The sequence below is a fragment of the Strix aluco genome, chromosome 5 (assembly GCF_031877795.1).
Source record: "Strix aluco isolate bStrAlu1 chromosome 5, bStrAlu1.hap1, whole genome shotgun sequence".
NCBI classification, from domain to species: Eukaryota; Metazoa; Chordata; class Aves; order Strigiformes; family Strigidae; genus Strix; species Strix aluco.
The window spans coordinates 61,237,833-61,257,326 of record NC_133935.1 but is presented as its reverse complement, the minus strand read 5'-3'; the positions used below and the strand labels follow the sequence as shown (position 1 = coordinate 61,257,326).

Below are 19,494 nucleotides of genomic sequence, written 5' to 3'. Positions count from 1 at the left end.
TAACTGCGACCTCTCCAACAGTTTTCTCCAAACTACTGTGAAAATGTACTGCTTTGGTAGTCTCTTGCAAATCTACTGCCTGTCTAATCACTGACAAAACAAGCCTAATCAAGAAAAACACATCCACTTCTTTCAACCAGAAAAAATAGTTTAAGTGTTGAAAAAAGTGAATTATTATGAAAGTAAAATGCTTTGGGTGTACTATAAAAATCAAAGGCCTTAGTGACCTATTGTAACGGGACATCAACATAAATCCCTTCTCCTCCGGCTCAGATCTAAGTCACCATATGCCTTCTCTTCCCAAACGTACAGACTTAGTACTGCAGGAGAAACACAGGGATCAAAAGCATTAAGCCAGGAAAAGCCATACCACTGCTCAGTATGTTTTAACCTTCATCTGCCTGACCCTGTAACTTTTGGGAATTTTTCATAAGCGAGCAGAGAAAATTGTACAAATGGAGTCTTACAGAAACTGCTCCCTTAAAATGTTCCTAAGCAAATGTCTCACCTGGCACCTCTGAAAGACAGCGGTGAACCACGGTGTATTCAGAATAATCAAGTCCACGCATCTCTAGAGTGAGCTGACCCAGGAAAAGTCTTGCGTGCACTGTTATGTGCTTAATAACAAGACACAAAGCATTTGATTGTTAGCACTTGAAGAAGTACCAGCTTAAGATACCACCTACATGAGGTATTTAGATTATCCATCTGTGAACCATTTTACTGAATATAAGCTGGTACCTATCCGTGTAGAATTCTGGCAGAATTTATTAATTATTTACAGCAAAAATCAATATAAAGGAGACCCCAATTTCTCAAAAAATGATCACCACTACTTACTTTTTAAGAAACCATAACCCAGCAAGAGAAGCAGCTACCTGTGACCAAAGAAAACAGAGTCAATTTTTTTGTCTTGTCACATTATGTACTTTTTCTTATCACCTTTCACTGACTTTATAGTCGTTTTTAGAGAGAGCATTACAAATGGATAGAAGTCAAACTTCCCTGAAGCAAAAACCTTGTCATATCTGCTCCTCTTTCCACAGAAATCATTTAGTGCATCCCACCAGGAAAGCTACATTTAGATTTGTATTACAATCAGGCTCTCAAGTGCCTAAATATTCTTTTATTTTTTTCACCATTACATTAACAAAGGCTTGCTAATGCGTTCCTAATGACAAGGAAAATTCACTGTATACTTTAACATATTTTAAGTTTTAAAGTTTAATATTTCTTGATGGCCCTAAGAGTCTCTCAATACCTTCAATGGCAACTATTCAAATATGAATGTCAAACCTATAACCCTGTTATTTTTGCACTGCTGTTCTTGCTAGCTGATATCTACATTTGATATGTCTATTTGTCTGATATTGCTTGGCTGCTAGTTTTACATAATTCTCCACATAAACTATTTTAATATTTTTTTAAATGGGGACTTAAACCCTTTTTATTGAGATGCTTCAGTGCTCAACAGAAGCTTCCCCTGTATGTAACACATTTTCCTGTCTGTCCACTGAGACACTGGAGATCTTCATCTAGACCACCACATTTCAGTCTGCTCTATTTCTATGACCTTTTTTCTAAGGGTTGAAATAGAGTTTCTACAATCCTCTTCCCAAGTACTTTTAAGGCACTGGTACAGGAATGTATTGCAATAATACCTCAGCACATAATTAGTCTTCTCCTTGGAAACCATTAACTTTTGCAGGTCTTACAGTAAATAACTCAAGATTGACCATGATGCCCTGAATTTAAGCATCTGTAAGGATCAGGCTTCTTTCACAATAATATTTTTACATCTCTCAACAGATTTCTGTTCTCATCTTGACTCCTCACAGCAGAGTAGTTTTTTCAGCTGTGAAGATGAAGGTAGACAATATTGTGACAGAATAACTTCACAAAGGCTTTCTATACATTTCCATTCATAACTGCTCTTCTTCCAGTTATGCAACCATAGTCTCTGGGTATTACATCTAGGAAACACAGTTTTGAGCTACTTAAGTGAGCCACACACACACAGCCCCCTTGCAAATCTAGGAAGAATGTACAACTGATGCCCTATTTATGGTGATCTGTGTGGACTCACCTTGGAACCTGCAATACAAAACAATCCATTCTAAATCTAAAACAGTATCTCTAGCATTTCCACAATAGTCCCACCCAGCTCTGAAGGGTGTCAAAACTCCACTTTCAATTTACTTGTCACTGCTGCTTCAGTTCAGCACTTGGATGTTCATCACTAGCATCTCTTCATTGTCATGTTAGAAGGGTACAAACTGTTAGCACAGGCCACATAACCACTTGGTGTGGTATTTCATCTCATGCACAGAGGTTTGCTAAAGGTTATATAGTCTGTGCTGTGACTGAATACTTTCCAGCCCATTAATTTATCAGTAGGCTTTTACTTAAGCAATAGTCACACTGGGAAGTTTAACTCAGATGGATACACTTTGTCAAAAGATCTGTTCTTCAATTAGAAGATGAGACTTCTGAATTATTTAAAAAGGTTTTAATCTAATTTACAAGCAAAAATTTGTAATCAAGGTTAGAAATGTATGCTGAATATATGGGGATAAATCTGATATACCTCAAAGTTAAATTTGCTTTTCCTTTACAACTCACATTCATCTTTGCCATTGTAGATTTACACAGCCATTTTCCACTACCATGGAGACAAAACTTACATGATAAGAACAGCTACACATCTAAATACTCTCTTGCTTCTGGAGGTGGTTTAAAAATTTGGGAACTCAAACTAGATCTAAGCTCCAGGCTTTATTCCTGGTCCAAAAGAAGTAATTTAAATCACCTGCAACATAACATTAGTTTAAATTCAGGATACCATCAGCCATATCCTTCTTCATCTCCTTGATGATACTAGAAATTTGAATGCCATCACAGAACTGCTAAAAACCTCTCACTGACACAATCAACCAGAAACTAGTCCTATATTCCTAATGAATTCTGCAACATCATTTAACAGCAGTTGCCAATAAGTGATACATATATGAGCTAATGTCTGACACTTTATCCATTTATCCTTTTATCGCAAAGAACACAGTTTGAACAAACATCATTTGCAGTAACATGACTTCAAGCGCAGACTTTCTTACCTCAACTAAGAAGACAGTTACACACAAAATTAGAACAAAAATCAAGTTTCTGTGGATGGTAACATATCTGAAATAGGTATTCCATGTGGTAACAGTACCCATGCTTTCCGCATCATCAGTGAAGCATTCCTGTCAAAGAATTGATAAGACCACAGTAAGAATGATATCTATATATGAGAATTTCTGACACGTGACTGCTGTCATTCTTTCTGCTAACTCACTCCAAATAGTTGAACTGTAGCATTCAAATTGGCTGATAATGGCTGGAGAGGAAGGTACTGACTGCTTAAGTAATTTTTGATATAACAACACAGTTCAGAGATGATTTGAAATTTTCAGAAAACACTGAAAGAAACACCAAGATTTGTCCAGCACTACTAGAAGCCCAGAAATGGTTAAACAATAGCTGTTTTCTCTCAATGAAGATTACTATTGTACTGTTAGAGTAAATTTGTAAATACTCTCAGGGGGTTTTTTTCTGCTCAGATCAATAAAGCAAAAGAAAAAATGGGCAGTGCTTCAGCAAATTATGAGTTTAAATATTTCTTGTAGACTTTTTTTCCACCTAGGAAACTACTTCAGAAAATTTTCCTATCCTGTGAAAATCAGATGTCAGTTTTGAAAACGAAAGTAGTTTATCATGACCAGTTGATAGTTATTAGACAAAATTAATTTTGGTCCAGTTCTTTGTATACAACTCAACCTTAATTGTATAATTTCCAGCACATCCATAAAAACAGAGTCATATCCAGCTTACTCTCTGTTCATTTTCTGTATCAGAACATAGACTAAGCAGTCTAATAAATTTGTCAAATTTGATCAAATTCCAGTTTTAAAAACTGTGCTAGTACTTCAAATGTATTTTATTTTTTCTGTAAGCCTTACATTTCCAATGTCAATTTTACATAAATGTTTTAAAACAATGTTTTTCCATGTTACGGTTTCAAATTTCATTTTAGCATAAGTAATCTTGAAGACAGATTAAAGTGCAGGAGATTAAAATTCTGTATTGAAATTCTCTACAGATAGCTTTCAAAAACTATAAAAAAATCAGGCAAAATAAATTTTTGAGGATTTCAATGATTTCAAGATGATATTTGAGTTAAAAAAAATTCACAGATATTCCAAAAAATATATTCCACGGAGAAGTACTACATTAGGAATGGCATAATCACGTAGAAAAATATATAAGTATATTGCACTAAACTATCACCATATCAAAAAGCAAGATGAATGTAAATCAACACATACCTTCAAATCCTCTTCACTGATTTCATCAGTTATGTCCAAGACACTGTCTCGAGACAAGCGCCTGGTGTAGATATCTATTTCAGAAGCCAGGTTTGTCTGAGGCACCATAGACATTTTCCGAAATGTTGTACTTCCCTTTTTGGAAAAGTTTGGTCCATAGTTCACAGAGGGGCCCGTCATCAGGTTTAACACAGATTGCCTCCTCCGACCTTGCAGCATATGTTCAGTGCTCAGCATGTTACTCCGAAGCAGACCTACATCTCCTTGTTCCAAGTCAGGTACCAGTGAAAGCCTCCTTTCTGGTGGGTCATTGTGGCCATCTTCTATCCCATTGACCTGCATCCCGTTCTTCTGCACTACTGAGAACTTCCTACTTGCAATAAGGGGGTTAATAATTATGGAGTTATTCCTTTTGTCATTAAAATCTGAAGTTTGTTTAAAAGATTGCTTCTTTATTTCATTTCGTGTTCCCATGCCTTCTCCTTCAATGGAAAATCGTCGGAGAGTCTCAGTTAGAATTGAATTTCTTCTCTCTGCACTGAACTGATCAAAAGAATCAAATCCCATCAGCTCTGAGCTGAAGTCTGGCCGTTGACCCTGAAGTTCAGAAAATGTTCCATAGAAATAGCAGCTCCCCTCATGTAAAATTAGTATTTTGTCAGCAATCTTTAAATGTTCCAGTTTTGAAGTAACCAAGATCCTAGTTTTATTCGCCATTAACTTGCATACACAGCTATAAAAGATGAAAAGTGTTAACAATTAGATTTTATTCTTCACGATCAAAGGTTGCTTTTATCCCTTTCATTTTCAATCTATTTGCTTTTACCTGCCCCCCTCCCAGTATGAGCAGTCTTGGGTGCTCCTTTAAACTACAAAGGAGGTAGTAAGGCTGAGATGTGTAAACGGTGTGTACTTTATCACAGGAATCAAAAAAAGGGGGAAAATTTAATCATTTTCAGGTCAATCCAAAAGCACACTTCAACATGAAAATGAAATATTTCTTTTCATCATAGGGTTACTTAGATCTTCTGCTACTAAACTTAAAAGTATTAGCAAATATTTGGCAAAACTTCAGACTTATGGTGACTGAAAAGCTCATGGATGGCAGTGTGTGTCCTTACTGTTTTGAGCTACACCACCATGACAAGTCTGTCTTTGGCCAACTTGCTGCCATTCTGTTGGTCAGTGGGCACTTTCAGTTCACAGGTGATTAGAAAAACAATACAAAACATAGCTTTTTGTAAAAATTCATACTTACAAAGCAGGTAAGTGTTTTAAAATGGAAGCCTTTCTGGCACACAGACACACCAGATATAAAGCCATGCACTCTGGGAGTAATAGATTATAGCAGGCTCATTACATTGAGATGGAAGAGGGAGCAGTAATGCTCACACCTGGCCCAGGCTTGTTCCCAGCACAGTATGCTGTCCTACTGCTAACACAAATGCTCAGTCACGAGAATCCCTAAAAATAAACATCCTCAGAAGATATAATTTTGATCACTTCAGTAATTTTATACTGTTAGTACATTTCTGTTCTTGGTTTTACGTTGTGCTGCTTGGTAGGATTCTTAAATACAATCTATCAAAACATACAGTACCTTTCAAATATCTCTTTTTCTGTAAAAATGTCTAAATGTCCAAAAGGAGAATCCAGGAGATACAAATCAGCATCTTTGTACACTGCTCTGAACAGAGAAAATGGAAATGACATTAACTTTCACAAGACTTATAAATTTACATAAATCTAATTTTAAAAGAATGCCTTTACAGTTTTGTCTCCAAAACTTGTAATTGATAAGACTTTTCTACAGCATCAATATGGAGCTGGAGTTCCATGTTAAATGTGCTTATAGGGCACCTTTCAGTAAAGCCTTTCCTTGCTGCAGACCACATTACAAACTAACTCAGTTTTCCATTACTTTCTGTGCAATCAAAGGAAGCTATACAGTTGTCTTTTACCCTGAAGTTCTGTTTATGGCCTGAATCTGACAGTCTCCATCAGTGTACAACAGCCATTTAAATACTGTAACGTGTACTGGTGCCTGAGGGAATATTACATATCTTTAAATAAGTGTGTGAAAAGACTTAGGTCTCAGCACTTGGTTTTAAAAGTACTTTGAAATAAGCGGTGAGCAAAGACAAGTGTATTAGTGACCCATGATCTTGAAAACATTATCTGAAATGGGACTGTACAATATTTTGAGTTCAGGACACGAAAAACTATTTGTAGCATTAGGACCTTAAGCTGTATGTGCTTGGACATGGCTCACTGAAACATAAACCTATGGTTAAGAGGGGTATTTTTAAAATATTTTATTTAAAGTTTAAATAAACTTTCAATAGAAGTTCAAAAAGGCCCCTTGCCTTTCTCTGTGAGTATGAAAATCATGATGTGATATGAATCAGGGTATAATTAGTAAAGAAAATTTGGACAGCTGCATTTCGGTACTTTTAAAAGTACTCTAAAAATTAGTTTTAAAATTGTTATGTTAAACAATGTGAAAATATTTAACCACCAGGAGAAAAAGCCCTCAATACTAGTATATTATGTTAATAAACAAAGGAACTTCATTGAAAAATCCTCTGTCACGATGGATTTCACTGACCATACATTATGATGTAGTGACTGCACAACAACAAAAAGTTTATACTGTTGCTGGCGCTTTCATCAGCAAAAAGAGTTTGCAGGTTTTTTCCTGGAATAATAGTAGTACTCAAATTATCGCTGTAATTTGTATGCTGGACTTAGATATACATGACCGGCTTTAAACCCAGGGCATGCATTGTTTTTTTCCCTTGATCCTCTCTTTCCCCTGGCTGTAGCTGCAGGCACTGACAGTGCTCTGTAAGAAAGACGGATTCATGCCATGTCCATTTGCTTTTCATGGCGGCTGGTTGATGACACCTCCAGCAGGGATTCTCATTTCACATGACTTCGCACAGAGTACACCAGACACCTGTATGCAGCCAGTCCGAGCAAATAACTTCCAGCTTATCACCAGTGCAGACGGGTACAACCCGAGGCTGTAGTCCTAAATTTTCTCCTCTAGCATTCTCAGAGCTTCATTTGCAACCCACACCTCAACAGTGGCACACCTTGCAGTATGCTGAGTTTAGACTGGAGCCCGAACAAAATGTAAAGCAGATACAACCACTATCTTTGGGACAATTAATTGTTTTAAAAATAATAATTATATAGCTGACAATAAACATATTATATCAGCTCTGTGACCCTCCAGTAAATAAGCTGTGACCATCTGAAAAGTGACAGACATGATTATTAATAGAATCTGCAAAATACTTCACATAAATGTTGCATTTTAAATGAAAATCTAAGTGGGTTTTGTTGGTTGAGGTTTTTTTGCTCTGAAAGCTTTGCCTGTTCCTCCCCTTCTCTCTTCTCTTACTGCATAAAACAAAACTATCCATATGCCTCTTCCCTGTCACAAATCCACTAGAAAGATCCACACTGAAAGCCTCTTTATTTTAATGAAACCATCTTTTAGCCTCATACAGACATGCATATCTTTCATGGGATGCCAGTGAAGATCACTATAATGCGATTGTACTTCTACCCAGTGTTTCTGAGCATGGGAACCAGCACAACTTGCACTTGGCACAGAAATAAATGGGGCCATTTACACATCAGAGCTGTCATTACTGGATTTCTAATGTTAGCTAAGTGATTCCGCTGAAACACATAGCTAATTTATAAGACAAACACCTATGTTATTGTTCTGTAGACCTTCAAAATTACTTACTAACATTGACAAGGCCAGACCATTATTCACAGGTACTGACGAGCCATTGCTTTCCACTTTTTACAACAGAAGAAGACCAAAACTATTAGCAATGTTTTTTGAAACATGGCATTTTTTTCATTTTTGTTACCTGCAGACAGGGAGTATGTCATTCAATATATAAACTGCTTTGTAGAAGTGTCATAGCAGAGAAAGATCCTGGAATATTTTTATTTGTATCTTTGTATGAGTTTCTTTGGTACTTAGAAAGCTACAGTTAAAGGTCTGAATCTCCAAACGGCATCTTGCATCAGAGAGGGAAAGAGTCTTCAGCTAAGCTACAGCATGCATCTGACATTAAACTTTTAAAATTCAATAAAAAAATATGCAGGCATATCACAAACACAATTGCACAGCAAAACTCAGATTTCTAATAGTAAAATCAAGTTCCTGGTATACCTGGAGGATATTTATTTAGCAGGACTTGGTCCACGTGTATTTCAGTGCTTAGTCATAACACTTTCCTTATACTTGAAATATTAGAGACCAAAATACCTTGCTAGTGAGATTCGTGCTCGCTGGCCTCCGCTCAGAATGATTCCACCTTCACCCAGCACTGTATAATCTTTGTCTGGGAACTTGGAAATGTCCTGTTAATAAATTGTTTTTAAGAATCAGACATGTATTTTCCATATCCAAGAAACTCAAGCTACAGACTGGATGGAAGCATAGTGTACAACAGTGTACAGACAGGTTAGACAAAAGTTGTAAAAAAAAAAAAAAAGTCCCACAGGTTTAATTCTTTCATTTGTTTATGTAATCAGAAATGGTGATAAAATAAAATATATCATTCTATCACGGAGAGCAATCATGAGCTGCAAGACCTCAAGAACAAATATTTGTCTTAATTGCTAGATCTCCATAAAAGCAAGGAATGTACCTTCATACAACATCAATCCCAGAGGTTAACCATTCGAGTTTTCTGCCAAATAAAATGATAAGAGCTCTTCAAAACCCAGAGAAATTTATATTTCAGGAAAGTTCATTGAAAAATGCTTTCACAAAATTCCTAGCTGGGAATGCCAGGAATGCTCAAGGTTTGCAAAAGGTTTGGGAGCCAAGTTCCACTGCTTGGGCTGTGTTACTTACAACTCATGACTATGCTAAAAATTAATCTTTAGCCAATGATAAAACCAGAAAATAACATTTCACTCTTGTGAGACAGAAAAAGGAGCAAAGGACATCTTTGTGCCTCACTGGCAGAGGTGGCCAGAAATTTTCTTGAGACGAGTATTTAAGCACCAAAACTGAGGATCCATGAAACCACAATAATACATGGAAGTGGAGAAATGGAGAATGGCTTGTGCGCCTGAAGGCTGTGTAGTTTTTCTACTTTAACATTTGCTCTAATAAAAAATATTAATTCTGCCTTCAAGTCTTACCTGGCCTATGTCCTTAAGCTGATACAGTGACACCACTATCACTGTGATGGTGGTAGTTTCAGGGGACTTTTCCCAGAAACACGGGCTGGCTGACCTCCTTGTGCCCCAGGGCACCTAGATTTTCAGTGGGTACAGGGCCAGGGCAGTTTGCCATGACCAAGCTGGAAGCCCCAAGTGTCCCAGAAGCTCCCAGTGCCTGTGCTCCCTGCTTGGCAGCACTGGACTGCCACTCTTGTTGCCAAGGCAGGGATCCCCCACTGACCAAGGCATCTGATACCAGGCAAAATTGGGTCCAGTGTTCTCATGCTTTACAAAGATTTTCCTTTTAGTGCAACTTCTTGGGGGAAAAAGGTGGCATGCAAAATCCCTCAGAAAGTGAGCTTCTGGGAGCAGGCTTTACACAGTGCACTGAAAGAGGTAGCCTGTTTTAGGGTCTCTCTTTCCCCAAGCAGCCAAGGGGCACACAGGAACTCAGCTGTTTGCATGCATTCTGCAGCACCCACAGCAATCCTGCAGCTTCTGGGAAAAAGACTGGAAGATACGTGAAGCATTTCCAGGGCAATATGACCTGGGATTCTAAGTTAAGCTGCTCCCTAGAAGTTTGCATTTCATACAAAGTCAGATATAAATCAATTTTGATCACCCCTGCTGTGATTTTGTTAATCACTGTCTGTTGGGCAGCCTTTTGGCATTCCAGGCCTCTGAGGTTTTGCAGAATAAATAAATAAATAAAAGTCATTCCAGAGAAATGTTTCCTTCTTCCTTCCCTGTAAATTGCCCTGACCTCAGGAACAGAGTGAACAATGCTGTTCAGCCCTGGATCAGTGACAGATGAAAGGTCCAGCCACTCAAGGGCTAGAAATTGACTGCCTGGTCTGTCAGGAAATGGGAGATTCTCCCAACTCTTTAATTTGATAATAGCATTTACTTCCTGACTTAGAGGATTCTGACCTTAAAATCAAGATGCTCTTACGTATGGAAAATCTATTGCAGGTGATTTTTAAATTCTTCTCACGTTAACTAGTTATTTCGCTCTTGTAAAAGGAAAGCCACACAAGCAAATCCTAATACATAACAGCTCAGGTATTTGCAGAAAGAGGGATGTGAAAAACAGGACTGGCAACATTTTTTAAAGATTTTCTGAACATGGCAAAATCATTTTCTTGTAGGTCATGAATTATTTAGAGAGAACATGTGAAATTCTGGCATAAAAGCTTTTCTGGCATTTATTCTGCTCAGACCACTTGTGATTTCACTATCACAGAATCACAGAATCATCAAGGTTGGAAACAACCTTGTAGATCACCTAGTCCAACCATTAACCTAACACTGATGGTTCCCAACTACACCATATCCCTCAGCGCTATGTCAACCCGACTCTTAAACACCTCCAGGGATGGGGACTCCACCACTGCCCTGGGCAGCCCATTCCAACGCCTTACGACCCGTTCTGTAAAGAAATATTTCCTAATATCCAGTCTAAACCTTTTCTGGCATAACTTGAGGCCATTACCTTTTGTCCTATCCCTTGTTATGCATGTGGGAGTCATGTTATTCATCTGTAACTTTGACATTTATCCAATATCTTCACCTGAACATTGGGATTTGCATGGTTAAGTATCTAGATATCTAAGCTGATTTCAACTGTTTCCCATTTCTACCAGTACTGCTGCCTGTAATGGTGCTGGTGCCATTGCCTTTTCCTGATTCTACTTCTTCCAAAAAAGCCCAGGTAAAGAACTGGGCCCAGTATGTCTTCCCCTGCAAACAGGGTAAAATCCTAGCCCCACTGAAATTAACTCCAAGGTTCCCATTGTTTTAAATGGTGGTGGGATTTCGTCAGCTATATTTCATTGCAGGTGTGTCAACATGGAATTTTAATCAGACTTTTAATGAGTTCCCCTTCTGCTCTCTTCCACCCTTTACCTCAGGGCCATAATATATGGCACGGAACAGACAAAGAACTTTTCAGGCTGTAATTATAATAATTAAAAAATGTTTAGTAATTTCTTTCAAAGGCGTAAACAGAGTGATGAAGTCCAATAGACACACAATGCTGTTTGTTGGAACATGCATTACCTATTGTAAAAAAGTAATAGGGCTGGTCCAAATACATCCTTGCTGTCATTTTATGCAGGAAGTTAAATCAAGCCAGGGACAAACCTAATGTAATGATGCTGAACAGCACAAACCCCAGCATATTAATGAAGTAGCCACTGGATTTTCTTTAACATATCTATTTCTAAATGCTTAAATTGAAAAACCTATTGGTAACTATTCAGAGAAGAAAACCCTCACAGCTCTCACAGATATTAATTATTTCCATGGGTGCTTCTAATATCAGGAGCTAACAAGTCTCATGTTGCACACCCAAGGAGAAGGCACCCCTTTTAATATCTGTTTGCATTTTTAACAGTGTAAATGTCATATTCATCGACCTCAGCAGCAAAGTGATGACCCTCATAATACCTTTGGATTTGGTATGGAAGAATATAGCCAAGATGATAGTTTAAGGTAATATTTTTTTTCAGGCTGAACAGGAAATATGGTCTCATTATAAAAAAAGGAAACCTCAGAATGCACTTCACAATCCAAGTCTCTTCTGTAGAGATTGTTATCAAAATAATTTGATAAATCATTAGCAAGAATTAAGATAATAAAACATGACAGAAAAGAGTTTCTGAGAACCATGCTTTTCAGCATATAGTTGCTCTATATATCCAAGGCTACTCAAGCTATTCAAGCAGAACATACATATTTTACTTATGGGACCCCCCTTTCTTCCTTAAATACGTCCTTAATGATGTGGTTTTAGATCTTTGCTCTTCTGCCTCCCTCCAAAAAGGTAAAACAGTCATGAAACTGATGGAACAGAGCAGTGGTCTTGACTCTCCCCATTTCACCTTCACTAACCCTTTTCTCTATTTCACTTCCATTTTTCCTGCAGTCTCAGTTTCTTTACCATCTCTATCACCTTCCTTTTCTTCATTGCCATTAACATTCCCCATGTTTATTTTCACAGTTCCCAGAAAATCCGCCCATTCACATTGCTACCTCCTTCTCACCTACCAAAGTACTTCTTTTTTGACCACTTTCTTTGTGTTTTAGAGAAGCTGCCTCTAAATGAACTTTGCAATTCCCTTTCTGTAGTATGGACTATTTGCGATAAATTAAAAGTACTGAAGCCTTTATTATATAAAATGCCTAGTAAAGCTGAATACAAGTTAAGCCGAAGCAGCACCAAGGGTTTCAAGCAGGAGCTGCAATACTGTTCCAACCTATTTGATAATTTTTCCCTTCAGTCATAAGAGGAAAATTTACTGTTACCTGCTTTCTCACTAACATGATTATTTCTGTATTTCCAAGCAATCATATTCAATTCAAATATGCCAACAAGGTAGAAATGGAACAGAAACAAACCTCCAGATTTGAATTCAGTGATTACTAAAAACTTTAAGCTAATGAATTTGAAATGTCATTTTGCAGAAAGCATAACTTTCAATTTGTCCTGACTTTCAGAAAATAAATTATCTTGGAAGTAAGACAGATATGAACTAAACTGCAAATTAGAAGTTTTAAAATTTTCAAAATCTAGTCTTGTGTTTTAGACTCACACCTACAAGTGAACATTTCTGTTAATTTTTAAAATATGAAGAATTTTCAGTAATTTTTTATATTTTGACTTTTGGGTAACCAGTTTGAACACACTCGAGTCCTCATTTTCCTGGGCCAGAAGCCAGAAAACCAGATCTCTTTAAAGTATTTCAAATGAGAAATTACTTTTTAGAATTTTATTTTATTTAGGTAACTGACCTCTCTCTGCCTATGATTCCTGAAGCCAAGGCTTTTGTTAGATTTCAGCTGAACCATTTATGAAGGATTCATGATCCAAAAGCATAAGCTTTGTTTTTGCAAGAGTTTGTGATCTTGAGCAGAGTGTCAGGCTCACCCAACACTCACATGAATGCTCACAAAACTCGCTTTCTCTATGGGGAAACATTCCCATGGAACAGATTTTTGAAACTTGAAGTAGTCGGTATGCTGCATGTGGGTAGGTTAAATGCAGGGCAAGGGAATTAAATATGATTCCAGAAGTATCAAGAAGATAGGACAACATCCAATCAGTCCAGAGCCCTGTACCTAAGACAGGGAAAGAGGTGGGGAGAGATGTCTTGACTGAAACAGGTCTTTAACTAAACGATATCAACACAGAACATTGCAGAGGGGCTCTGTTAAGCATATTTATGTGATCGTTGATAAACTTCTTGAAGTCACTGCATTTGCTAGTTTGAGTACATTTTTTTCTCTAATCAAGATGCTTCCCTGCTATAAAGAAACTGTGCCAGCCTATTTACTTCTAGTTACCCCAGGGAACTCACTGCGTCAGCAGCTTCACAGCTGACCTGCCCGTGATTTTGGGCCACAGAAAAGAATTGCAGTTAAAGGAGTCTTCTCATGCCAGTGGATCATACCAGTGCAAGGTGGAAAAAGTATAAAGCTTTTGGGCCCACGTTTCTGAGATGCAATGGTTTTAGTGGGAGATTTGACATACTATATGCACTTTCTGCCTGAAAGAGGCATTTATGCTGTTTTAGTTATTTACATTAGGATGTGATGAACTTCACCTTGACATGTCTGTTGCTTTCCCCAGCTATGAAGACAGGCTAAGTAACTTGCTGTCACGTAGTTTACACTGTAGACATGTACCTGATTAGGTAACCCAGACACGTCTTCATATCCTCTTGCAGAGAATTACCTGCTACAAAGTACTCAGTTCCAGACTTGAACCCTTATTATTCCTCTCTTCCACTCACTTTGTGATCTGCCAATATCCCTTGTGAAAAACAGGCACAAAATCAGGGCACAAAGTATTTGTTTCACTGACATAATAACCTCCCAACTCCTACTGATTTAGTTATGTGTCAAAAAGCTCCTCAAACCAACCAACAAAAAACAAACAAACCCCAAACCAGCACAGGTAAAAGGGGCTGGAGCAGTATAGTGGGATGCAAGGATATATGTTTCTATTTCAGGGCATCCTTGACATTGCAAGGAACTTGTCACTCAGGGATGGATGCCATCCTTTAGAAGGAGATGTCAAACATGCAGGCACACAAACCAGGCCTTGGCATACTGACTGTCTCTTTCTCTAGTTATTCTCTGTATAATCTAAATTCTTAGATGAAAATGAATCTAATCTCCTGCACTCCCTGTAAAACCAGCTCAAAAAACCACAGGATCTGGCCACAAATTTCTTTAGTACTGTTATATGATTTGATTTCATATGGAAACACTTCCTCTATTTGCATGCCATGTTAAACATTACATTCATGAGCAGCTGGTGGCTCTAAAATCAGAACATGTGTTTACTTTAAGAGGGGTAATATTTTAAAAGTAGTTTGCCATTATGTGTTTATGGCCTCTTAGGTAACTATTGAAGGATCAAATGAACTAACTAGGTGGAAAAATATCTGTCTTACATTGCAAAAAGCTAAAAACGGAAGTCATGAAGTATGGTTTCAAAACTAATGAATTACTGCACCCCTTCAAATGGGATACAATGCTTGTTTATTTTTTAACAAGAATGAGTATAATGGGCCTGCTTCTGCAGTCTTGACTAGAGAAAGGCATTCTCTTAGGATGACTTTGTTCAATGTTAATAGTATTAAGACATGAAGATTCTTGTTTCAACTGTCCAAATGTTTTACCTTTTTAAACTTAGCAAGTGCTAAAACCAAACAGAAATCCCACACCCTGTGTATAGTAGGCTACTAATACTGATTTTTCAGCCTAAAAATCAAGCCACATTCCTTCCTCATTTTTCATCACATCAGTAATAAGGATTTTGCAAACCCAATTGGCTACTCCTACAAATTCCCATTTATATTCATGTTATTCTTGTCAAGACCTTAATACAACCCTTCAATCTCTGGGGAAGTTACACTTGTGGAATTACTTCAAATTTAGTAGCAAGTTTCCATAGACACATAAACTCATCCAGTTCACATCTCCCAGTGGCTTTTGCTATTGAGCACTGAGAATAAAAATCAATTAATTATGCAGGATGGTTTCTCAGTGTTATATTTGTTCATATTTGGTCCTTAATTTGAAGTGCTAGGCAAAAGTTCACCTTCTCTTGCTAACTGATTTTTATGATGAATGTAATGAAAAGTACTTGATAAAAATGGTAAAACACCTTGTCAAAAAAAAAAAAAAAGGTAGCATAAGCCGAGACAGCACCAATTAATCTTATCTTACTTTTCCAGTACCTTTAAGATTGCCTATGGAGACTCTCTTTAGGAAATGAGTTCAGAATCTGTACCAATTACAGCTTGGCTTCTCTCTATCATAGCGAGCCAATACAAGATTTTAAGGTTAACAGATTTGTGATAATACCTGCACACTCAAAATTAAACCCATTTAAACAATTTATTTCAAAAAAGCTTCCAAATAAACGACAAATGGAAAGGACTACTGATCTGTGCTGGAATAGTTTGATCTAGAAGTTGAAAGGCTTCACTTCCATATTTGCAAACTGGGACCTTTATTTTAGAAGACATGTTCAATAAGGTATTCACCTTACTTGCTTGTTAAAATATTTGCTATTTCTCAAGTAAAGAAAAAAGAGGAAGAAGGCAGTGGAGAAGGAACAAGCAGCCCTTCTCCTATGCCTTTTTATAAAAATTTTTAATGTAATGTTTCACAGAATGTATCATATAATTTAAGTGGCATTCCCTTGAGTTCAAGGGCAAGTGCAATGTCTACACACCAATTATATCTTACTGCAGCCATGTTTAGTTTGTGCTGGGCTTTCAAAAATAACTTTTGCCAGAAAGACTGTTTCTGTAGGATATCAAGAACACTAAGGTAGGTCTTAATCACCATCCCTTTATCTCAACTTCAAAGCAGTTTTTCTTTTGTTCTATCACCTTCCACTGTTGTTCTCTTAACCTCTGCCCATTTCCAAACTCCAGTAATTAGAACAACATTGTAAAACATGATTTTACCTCCCCTGATGCCCTACTTGTCCTCAAAGGAAAAATGTAATCAAGAAATGTAATTATAATCAAGTTCTGATTCATTTTACGCATATAAAGCAGGCTATACTACCATAAAAATACACATATAAGGTTTACAAACAGAAGTTTTATAAGTACCTTAGGCATGCTTTTCCTGATGCACAGAGATGCATTTGAAAACCCTGCTCATGGTTCTTCAGTATTACATATCTATACAGGGACATCCTGAAATTATGACAAGCAGCGGTACTTAGACCTAACAAACTTCCCTCACTGAGCCTTCAACACACAACTGCCTTTCATTGTGGATCCTTTCAGATCTCATACACTTGCACAGAGTTGCACTGCGGTGTCCCTTGCCCTTGGTATCGCCACGTGCCACAGGCTACAGAGCAGAGCCGTGAGGACCAAGGACCATGAATGAAACCTATGACACTATACTGCTGCCACATGTGCGCCATCAAGTGGGACTACACTCAAAGAAGCACCATTAAAACACATGCTTCCCATACATAGACTCACAAAACAGTATCTACTGTATGACGTGATTCACTGCATCTGACCATTCATCAGTCACACACCTATGTGATGGGCGCTGAGTGAGACAACAGCTATGATAGGCATGAGTAAAAAGGATACTTGAGAGACATGTACACACTAACTGAGCCTGTAAACCCAGGCACAAACTGAGATCCTAATGTATTGTGCAGTACACAAACACACTTTGTCAGACTATGCTAACAGAGTATTTATAAAGGATGCAGTTCTCCAACATATCATAATCATTTGCTTTTTAATCTTCACCTTCTGTTTCATGGTATGACATCATGAGCAAGTGTACTGGCACAACTGGAGGGTAGGTGAACTGCAGTAAGGCAACAAGAGTAAGAAGCTGAAGGCAGAAATCTCTTAAGCTGAGTATACAAGTCAAGGAAGTACAACATGCAGCTACCTGAACTTTTTGGACAAAAAGATGTCCCATTTTAGTGTTCTAAAGATTCTAATCAAACAACAAAAGGAGGATTAGGGAAAATCTCCCTCCTTTATTGGATGCAGAGGGAAACAAAGTAACAAAGGATGAGGAAAAGGCTGAGGTGCTCAATGCCTGCTTTGCCTCAGTCTTTAGCTGTGGAACTGGCTGTTCCCTGGACACCCAGCCTCATGAGCTAGGAGATGGGGAGGGGAAGCAGAATGAGGTCAGGACAATTAAATAGGAAGTGGTCAGAGACCTGCTACACCACTTGGATGCACACAAATCTGTGGGACCGTATGGGTTACAAAATATTCATGCATCCTGAATTATTTAAGTTACACTAGCTTAATATCATTTGCATATCTCCATAGATCAAAAACAAAGTGCAGAGCACCTTGTATGAAGTCACCCAGCTTCAGTGTGCTGTTCTGCTGACAGACAAGAACAGGCTATTCACTGTCTGTCAGGAAGCCCTAAACTTATGAGATGGTATGATGTGACCCACACAGAGTAACCTGCAGTACTTTACTGGCACTACTTGACCCAGTGGGTCAAAGAAGATGGCTTTGTATTCCAAAAAAAGTTTTTGTGAGCATGGAACTTGGAAGTAAATTTCAGCCACTGTTAAGAGCTGTATGTTAACTGACTTTCAGCATATGTGCAATAAGGAAATAAAGTCTCTTTTATCACCAATCCTTGGTTCACCTTGAAGAACCCATATAAGAACTAGACTCAGCAACAGGCCTACATTCAGGCGGACTATATAACTACCTAGTTGCAGAGGAGGGGACAAAGTGAACTCCCGTAGGCAAAAACCCTCTGGTACCTGTCCTTTCTGGAGAATGAGAACATACACTACCCCACTCCAAAAAAGCACTAACCCTTGTCATAATAAACCCCTAAAAGGTCACACTGGGCAATAAACAGGGAATTAATATTTTAAATCCATACATCAATCTCCCATGCTAAGTCCTGTTCGGTAACTAAGATATGAAAGCTAACAAGACTAGAAAGCAGAATAATAATAGCAACAAGGTAATGTATTTGGCTTCCTTCCAGACCATTCTGCCTTCTCTTCAGACCAGCCCAATTTATTCAGCTTCACTCAGAAGAAAATATCCTTCTAAGTACCAAACTTGATCTCAAATAATGAGCCCTGCTAGGAGGTGAAGCATATCATTCTACACAGAGCTGCACCAACACAGATCAAAGCTGGCTTGATTGAACCTGTTTGGAGAACAAAGGAGCTGCAGCCTACCGAGACACCAATCCATCCCACAAACACTGCAACATTGAGCTGTCCTGCCGACACTGAGACAGTGAGCTATCCCAACAACACTGAGCCACCAAGCCATCCCACCAACACCAAGACACTGAGCCACCACCTTCTGCTCTAGGACAGGCCTGGACAAGGCCAAGGGCAAGAACAGTTTTGAACTGCTTGAAGCAGTTGTTTCATGGAGCTTTGGCATTAACTACAACTTTTAACTACAACTTTTACTTAAGGTTAAGGACTACTCTCTTCAGAAAGCCTGATGCAAAAGCTGTTAGTTCACCTGACTTCAGAAGCTTGCAAAGATTTCCAGCAAACCACAATCCAAACACAAGCTGAAATGGCCATAAACATAAGAAAAGATTATTTTATCACTTAACTATACCCTGCTCTGAGATAAAGCGCAGTAACCTCATCTTATTTTTAAACAGACTGACTATTGTTTTCTTGCTTGACTGTCACTAAAGGAAAATATGTTTCACTGTGTGGCCTAAAGACAGATCCTATTCAGCACAGCTAAATATTTATTGTTTTCATCTACATGTTACAGCAAAATGCCTGAACTTAAGGCATAGCAATAAGGGTGGAAAGGTCTAAAATGCTGTCTTCTTTTGTAATGTGAAAAGATATCTTTTCCTATGCTACCCTCTGGCAACATCAAACACATACAAGGACATTTCC

General features: G+C 38.0%; 1 protein-coding gene across 1 annotated transcript in view; it reads right to left on the bottom strand.

Moving 5' to 3' along the window:
- The window catches only part of CFTR (CF transmembrane conductance regulator), a 91,681-nt gene that overhangs the window by 37,427 nt on the left and 34,760 nt on the right, over positions 1–19,494 (bottom strand). The window contains exons 12-16 of the mRNA XM_074825474.1: positions 8,662–8,756; positions 5,965–6,051; positions 4,365–5,097; positions 3,114–3,242; positions 841–878 (exon numbers count right to left, since the gene is read on the bottom strand). Coding sequence (XP_074681575.1) covers positions 841–878; positions 3,114–3,242; positions 4,365–5,097; positions 5,965–6,051; positions 8,662–8,756 — 1,082 coding nt within the window. The remainder of the gene's footprint in view (positions 1–840; positions 879–3,113; positions 3,243–4,364; positions 5,098–5,964; positions 6,052–8,661; positions 8,757–19,494) is intronic.